Source organism: Sinocyclocheilus grahami, unplaced genomic scaffold (genome assembly GCF_001515645.1).
Source record: "Sinocyclocheilus grahami isolate Dianchi unplaced genomic scaffold, SAMN03320097.WGS_v1.1 scaffold63.1, whole genome shotgun sequence".
Taxonomy (NCBI): Eukaryota; Metazoa; Chordata; class Actinopteri; order Cypriniformes; family Cyprinidae; genus Sinocyclocheilus; species Sinocyclocheilus grahami.
In genome coordinates this window covers 1,679,253-1,687,403 of record NW_015505242.1, presented here as the reverse complement: position 1 = coordinate 1,687,403, position 8,151 = coordinate 1,679,253, and the positions used below count along the sequence as shown (strand labels likewise).

The window sequence follows — 8,151 nt, the reverse complement described above, 5'->3', positions numbered from 1 at the left end:
TTTGGGCGGCATTATGCAAATATTTCCACATAGTGACGTAGACATGTGGGGGCGTGTTAGAACGAGCCGTTTTAGGTAGGCGTGGTTGACTCTTAACTTTTATAAAGAATATCTCTTTGGATTTGAGACTTTAATCTTTGCAACTTTACAGATCTTCTTTATGCACCAAGAGCTTGTAACACTCCAAAGAGAAAAGAAAAATTGAAATCGCACCATATGACCCCTTTAAACATTCAAATTAGATATTAAGCGAGGACACACGTGACTAAATGTATTTCTTATAAAACAGACTGAAATTTTATTAAAACTCATTAAAACTTTTTGATTTAAACGTTTCTTTAAAGTTAAAGAAAACTAGTATTAGAGAAAAATCAAAATTTTGCCAACATGAATTTCTTTAACAAATCTAAATCGTCATATTTTTTAATATTACATTTCATTAGTGTAAATTTATTCATCAGTACATAAGTTCCATACTTTCATTTTATGATATTTCATATTTTTATTCTAAAATGTGTAAAATATTAATAATAAAGAATGAGTAGGAGTGTCCATACTTTTAACTGGTCAACTGCAGACTAGGAAAGAACAAAGAAAGCTAAAGCAATAGGCCTGGGTATTGACACAGACCTTACAAATCGATTAGAATCCAATTTACAAGCTTTTAAATTGATTTTGATCAGATTCTATATAGATTAATTAGCTTTTTTTTTTCTTAAGATAAGCAATCTCAACTAATGCTGTAAATTATACAAGGAACCCTGTAAGTTGGTACATTACTATAAAATTAATTGTCAAGTGAGTCCAAATTCAACTGCTGTTTATTTTTAGATATAATAATCAACACTCAAATAAACAGTCAACACTCAAACTGAGTTGTAATCAAACATTTAAAGTGTACATAAGGAGTTTTTATATGAACCTTTTAATTATGTGTTTCTACTCTATTTCATTAAAAAAAAAACATTTAAATGGTGGCTGTTATGAAAACTTGTTTTGATGTCAAATTTATTCAAATATACAAAATATAAGACATTACGCATGGATATTTAATATAGTGCATTGATTTAGCTAAATTTTTATCATAGTTATTTTTTCTAGGTAACTATTGAGCTAAGGACATTGAATTGTTTTCCTGAGATAAATGTCATGTTACATGGCATTGTTTACATTGACGTCTTGCCGCTGTTGAAACACTGATTGAGCAATTACGTGAAACATGATACATTTTAGTGAGTTGTACTGTATCTTTCAACATACTGTACCTTCTGGTTCTCATTCATGTTTATTTAATACTAAAACTAGTACTAAAGGGGATTAATTATCAGGTTCACTTGCTGTTTGAACTGACTTCTTATATATCAAAAGTAACAAAGTTTATTGTGATTATTGGATGGCAGGTGAGCTACAAATAATGTTTAGTGAAGTATTGTTCACGCATAGACTGAAAGGTCGATTTTGGAATCTGGGGATCAAAATGATGATTGATTAAAAATGACTAATCAATATTGTCATCCAGGAAAATAATGTGATATTGATTTTTTTTCTTTGGTTTTGTTCTTGGTCTAACAGAATATTTAGACTAATGGGTGTGAAACTGAACTTGCAGAAAGTGTGGAAGCATCATACTTACTCTACTTAGGGCAAAGTACATCTCCAGCTCTGCGACCCTCTTCCCCACGCAGGCCCGAACACCAACCCCAAACGGGACAGAACTGTAGGGGTGATGCTGAGAGCGAGACGGGCTGTCTCTCAACCAGCGGTCTGGAACAAAACGCTCCGGTTCAGGGAAATTACTCTCATCGTGACTAACAGCGTAATGACAGAGATGGAACTGTGTCTGTGAAGAGAGAGTGAAAACTGGAAGTTAGGCTAATAGATGTTTAATTACTTTACTAGATGTTTCAACAGAATATTTTGAGCTGTGCGCGTGTCTTTGTGGTTACCTTCTTAGGGAACCAATAATTATCCACAATTACTTCCGAATCCACAGTCAGTCGTCCATTACCAGGAACAACAGGATACATCCTATGATTAAAAAGCAGCATATTGTGAGAAAATGTATTTTAATTGATCAAGAACTTCTAAAGTGCAGTCAAAGGTACCAAAGAAACAAATCTTGAAATATGTAACCTGAGTCTATAAACACAGTGGATAATTTTTATGAATAATATTTGAATTTTATTTTTTATTATCTTTCACTTGGATGTTATAAGTTGCACTGAGTAAATACAGCTGGATAAAACAAAAATTGTGTCTGTTTTTATTTAAGGCTGCAACAAAATGTGATTATTTTAAGGGGGGGTGATTCTTTTCTATACCCACTGTATGGAAGAATAGGGCAGCACCAACTGAACTGTACTGGACCTGACAGGAAACTTACAGCTCTGTAGTGGTTGACCGATATATGAGCCAATATTTTGGCCAAGTCGGAACTGTTTCCTCAGTTCAGTGTACTGCTGTGTGAGTGCTGAATGAGTTGGCAAACATAGGATCATATACACCAATATTTTGGCTCATTTTGAGTCGGAGTGACTGTCAGGCACATCCAAAAGTGAGATTTGACTGAGCAACTTGAAGATCTGTGCTGCTCGAGCTGCAAACTGTTTCAGATGGTTCAGTCCAATTTAGCTCACCAAGAAGAACCGTTTTTTTATTTTGCTATTGGAGCAAATGGGAAGACAAAAATAACGTGTGTTTATCTCATTCACCACTACAGAAGTTTACCCAACTTTGACTTCCACTTCTGAGAACCCCAGAAATGTGAAAAGGGTCATTATTGACATTGGCTGATAAGATTTTCTCTTTATCTTGTTTATCGGAAATTGAACTTTTTTAATATGACATTAAAGGTGCAATAGGTGATTGTCTTCAGAAACATTTTTTGTTATGCTGGTTGAAAGTCTCTTCACATCCCGATAGCGATCATTAAGTTAAGTGGTCTAAATGTATTTGTCTGTATTTATATATTCTGTGGAAGGCGTAGGATCAAGAAATGTTCGTCCAATCAAAACGCTCGGTCTGAGCATTTTAATATGCTTTCCTGCCTGCCTGTCGACGTATGTATTATGCCTCTGCGCACCGGGTTCGCGCAGACAGGATACGTCATCAGCGCGTTCACGCACGCTGTGCAGACAGAGCGAGAATGGCAGACAAACATCAACAACCCGATCTTCCTCCCTGGTATTGTAGTACTTTTAAAGTTGTCTCACCGGTGAATGACACATGATGTAGCCCAGCGGCAGCTCGTTAGAAGTGAGCTATGTGAATGAACTGTGTTCTGATCGATATGATCCCTACACAGTGTTCATTGCTCCCTACTCCCTGAGCCGGGGAAATCTGTTGAAGTTTACTTCACTTCGGAACATGGGTTGGAATTGGGAACCGTATTATGTAGCCTATTGTAGTAATGTTGTCTCTGGTATTCTGGTCTGTGAGTGTAAATGCGTTCAGGGGGCGTGGCTTTGGACGGCGATTGCAGGGAGGGTGGGACGTTCGCTTTCAGTGCTATCAGGCTAAAGTTAGCATTTTCCAAGATCTCCTACTGCACCTTTAAGACTGTTACAATACTATATTTGCGATTTCAGCTACAAACCACAACAAATCCAAAACAGAACACAAGTTCACTGCAAGTTCATTGTTTCTCCAGAAGAAATCTGCATGTTTATTCACTGTAGAGGACATTATTGATGTGAGCTGGACTGTTTAAATAAGAACTGAGCAAAGGTTATTGTCTCCCAAGGTTATTGTCTAAAATGAGTGAGGATTGAAACCCCTTTCAAGATAAAATAGCACTGTTTTCCCTAAAAAAAAGTGTTTGGGGGTGGACTAGAATGGATTTCCCTCACCTGAGAGTTTCTTTGATGACAGCCTTCATGTAGGGCATCCTTGTCAGGTGTTCTGTGGTCGGCAGCTCTTTATTCGGACACACAGATGCAATCTCATTATAGAGGCGGTTCTGTACTTCTGCATCACGTGCAAGGTGGTACAAGGTCCATGATAATGTGTTGGACGTCTTTCAAGGACAAAGAAAATAGAAAAAATGCATTTACAGATATCATCTGATGTCATCATACAGACACTTGATTGGCAAAGTTAACAACTATGCGTTGCAGAAACAGGTTAAGACATTAGCAAAGAATGCTGCTTAGCAGGTCATCGACCCTGTGTGTTGCCAAACGCTCTGGAGATCTGATAAACGGCGGCCTTGACAGGCCCTGAGAGACCTTGACAGACTTTTACACAGAGATTAGGAACATAGTACAGCATGTTAAAGGTTACTATAGTATCAGTTATGGATGGATCAGCAAGTTCTGTCTGTGAAACAATAGTGGGACATGTTTAAAGTTAATGTGGTCAATTACATAAGAGGTTATCCCGCTAGGACACCAGTGTAAACTCACCTTGACCACAGCTGATTAAAAGTAACTACAAGGATGGGTCAGAAATTGAAGGTTGTGTTTGCGGATGCCATTTGTTGCAATAAAATTTTCTAATGCAATACAATTGCATCCATTTTTAGTTATATTACTGTGTATATATATGTACACTGTGTATATATATGTAGTCTATTTATTAGTGAAATATCTGTACACAAGAAGACATGCTTTTGGTCATTAGAATTTTAGCAGAAAGAAATTTTGGTCATGATCATTCAATTTTTATAAAGGTGCGTCAAATAAAGCAATGAGCTGTAAATGAGAGCAAATAAAGTGTAATGATATGAATAAATACAGTCAGTAAAAAAAAAAAAAGATCAAATACACAAATGACAAGAATAGTAAAATACAATATAACAAAGTTACAAATAAAATAAAGTCTAACACTAGTACTCGTGTTCCTTCCTTTCACAGGAACTTAATTTCTCTCTTGCTTTCTGCAGGTACATTTAGAAAACACCCACTTGTCAAAACAACTGAACCAGTGGTGCAGGATAATGTTAATGGAACATGTTTAATTTCTGACTAACAGCAAATCATATTGCTTAACCTACTTCTTCTTCGACTGGTTCCAGATGAAAACAAACATGTTCTTACCGTATCCACACCTCCGAGCAGAAGTTCAGTCAGGCTGATGTACACCTCTCCTAAGCTGAGTTTATTGCTGGACAGCAGGTAGGTGAGATACATGCCCTCCACCTGCTCTCCACGCTCAACCTGATCATGTATCTGCTTCACCTTCCTATCAATCAGATGACGGGCTGGACAAAAGTACAAGAGACACAGACAGAAAAGACAATCAGTTATACTGATGTTTCACAAGCAGATTTATAGCCAGCAACTCTATGTGTGCCGACCAAGAAATTAGATATAGACCGCTAGATAAGATACTCAGTCAAAAGTTTGGAATAATCAGTATTTTTTGTTTCTGAAGGAAACTTCTTATGCTTACCAAGGCTGCATTTGTTTGATCAAGAATACAATAAAATCATGAAAAAACTGTAATATTATGACATTTAAAAAATATATTTTCTCTAAAACACTGTTTTCTCTTTGAATATATTTTAAAATGTAATTTATTCCTGATGCAAAGCTGAATTTTCAGCATCATTACTCCAGACTTCAGTGTTACACTATCCTTCAGAAAACATTCTTATATTCTGATTTGCTGCTCAAAAACATTTCTTATTATTAACATAAAAATAATAAAACAGTTGTGCTTTTTTATTGTAATGTTTGTGGAAAACGTGATGCACTACCATTCAAAAGTTTGGGGTGAGATTTTTTTATACAAATTCATATTTTAATTTCACCAAGGATGCATTAAATTGATCAAAGGTGACAGTAAATACATTTATAATATTTTAAACAATTTATATTTCAAATACATGCTGTTCTTTTAAACTTTCCATTTGCCAAATAAACTGTGAAACAAATAAATGTATCATGGCTTCCACAAAAATATTGAGCAGAAATTTTTTCAACATTGATAATAATAAAAACCGTTGAGCACCAAATCTGCATATAAAAATTATTTCTTATAGGATCATGAGACACTGATAACTGGGGTAATGGCTCCTGAAAATTCAGCTTTGCCATCGCAGGAATAAATTGCATTTTAAAATATATTAAAATAGAAAACGTTTTTTTTATTATTGCAATAATATTTCAGAATTGTACTGTTTTACTGTATTTTTTTTAATCAAATAAATGCTGCTTTGGTGAGCATAAGAGACTGCTTTTACAAACATTAACCATTTTTAATTATTCAAAACTTGTAAAATAATTAAATGTGTGTGCACAATTAAATATTGGCCAATATGAATCCAATAATGACAAATAAAATAAATCACTAATAACCAATATGGTAATGATATATTGTGTGTCCCTAATGCAGACATTGAACTTTAGCATACCTACGTCATTCAAGTCATCCCACGCCTGGACAAACCGTTTCCAGAACGGTAAGATGTGACGGGTCCAGCGTGGGAAAAAAAGAACCGTCTCTGACAGTGCCAACATGTCATTAACGGCAGATATGAACCGCAGAGTGTCTGTGGGAATTTCCTCCTGTAAACAGCCTAACCGTGTTTCGAACAGGATCGAGGAGATTCCTGAACAGCGGGAAAGAAAAAACACAGTCAAAATAAATCTACTAGACTACAAAAGAGTATGGTGCTGTTTGTTCAAACATTACTGCGAATAGCTCCAGGATATTGTAACCATTCTGTATCCATACACACCCTCAAAGCCAAATTTGTAGAGCTCAGAGGTGAGGTCATTGATGGTGGCCTGGTCTTGACTGCGCAGACGCAGGAGTTCCACACGCTGTAGTAGATCAGACACAACCTCATGAATGATGGGAGCATATGCTGCTGCTTCCTTCAGTTTAAGCATCTTAGGGTTCAGAGCACTGCGGATGCGATACCACTCAGGGCCTGTACTGAAAAACGCAGGGAAAAAAGAGACTAAATTAGTGATTTTATCAAAAATTTGCATTAGCATCCAAATGTTTGGTGTCGGTACGATTTTTTAAAAGTTTTTAAATGAAGTCTCTAACCCTCACCAAGGCTGTATTTATTTGATCTGTAACACTTTACAATAAGGTTCATTAGTTAACTACTTTAGTTAACATGAACTAAGAATGAACAATACTTCTACAGCATTTATTAATCTTAGTTCATGTTAATTTCAACATTTACTAATGCATTATTAAAATCAAAGGTTGTGCTTGTTAACATTAGCGAATGCACTGTGAATTAACATGAACTAACAATAAACAACAAAATTTTCATTAACTAACATTAACAAAGATTAATAACTACTGTACTGTTCATACAGCTAATACATTAACTAATGGAACCTTAATGTAAAGTGTTACCATTTCATCAATAATACAATTGAAACCGTAATACTGTGAAATATTATTACAATTTAAAATAACTATTTTCTATTTTAATGTATTTTAAAATGGGAAATGTCATTCCAAACCCATGTGACCTTCTTTCTTTCATAGAACACTAAAGATTAAATTTTGAAGAAATTTCTTGCCAAACATTTCTCTAACATATCAGTAAGTACTTAAAGGAAATGACTGGGGCTGTACGTTTTGTACTGTTTGGCACACAGAGCTATTTTATTGCTTGGATGATGTGGTGTAAAGAGTCATTAAGGCTGCTTTCATCATACTTTTATGATGTTTTTGCATCGTCTTGAAGATTGAAAGCTCCAGTCTCTTTTTGTGTTCCATGTAAAAAATAAAGTTATACAGGTTTGGCAATACAGACTATGTGAAGGAGGGAAGTGCTTACTCTACATGAATTCCATATGCCTGTCCTCTCATGTCTCTGTATTCTTTCCAGTGAGGCAGATCAGTCCGCACTGGATACCGGCCCTCCTGTCGGATCACCTGTGCAATCAGTTCAGCCGTCGCCACATTTACCACATCAAACGGCCCAAAACGTGACCGCCAGATCGGACCATACAGCCGTGTATGCTCCACCTGCACAATAGATGTGAGGAAAAAAAATCATTGTGTGTTTTGCCAATTATTTATCACACACATTAGGCCATTTAGCTAATTACAGTAAAGATAATAAAGGGACTCTCCTCCCTGGAGTAACCTACAGTTATATATGAGTTGTGTCATTGTGTGAAATGTTTGAATACCATCTCCCATTTTCGTTCAACGCAGTGGTTCTAAACTAGTGGG

The 8,151-nt window shown here is 35.8% G+C and overlaps 1 protein-coding gene across 1 annotated transcript in view; it reads right to left on the bottom strand.

Annotated features, from left to right (window-relative positions):
* LOC107584802 (cytochrome P450 27C1-like) overlaps nucleotides 1–8,151 on the bottom strand; it is a 16,849-nt gene that overhangs the window by 1,430 nt on the left and 7,268 nt on the right. The window contains exons 2-8 of the mRNA XM_016271565.1: nucleotides 7,751–7,941; nucleotides 6,683–6,882; nucleotides 6,356–6,553; nucleotides 5,037–5,200; nucleotides 3,849–4,015; nucleotides 1,947–2,028; nucleotides 1,634–1,840 (exon numbers count right to left, since the gene is read on the bottom strand). Of these exons, the coding sequence (XP_016127051.1) occupies nucleotides 1,634–1,840; nucleotides 1,947–2,028; nucleotides 3,849–4,015; nucleotides 5,037–5,200; nucleotides 6,356–6,553; nucleotides 6,683–6,882; nucleotides 7,751–7,941 (1,209 nt within the window). The remainder of the gene's footprint in view (nucleotides 1–1,633; nucleotides 1,841–1,946; nucleotides 2,029–3,848; nucleotides 4,016–5,036; nucleotides 5,201–6,355; nucleotides 6,554–6,682; nucleotides 6,883–7,750; nucleotides 7,942–8,151) is intronic.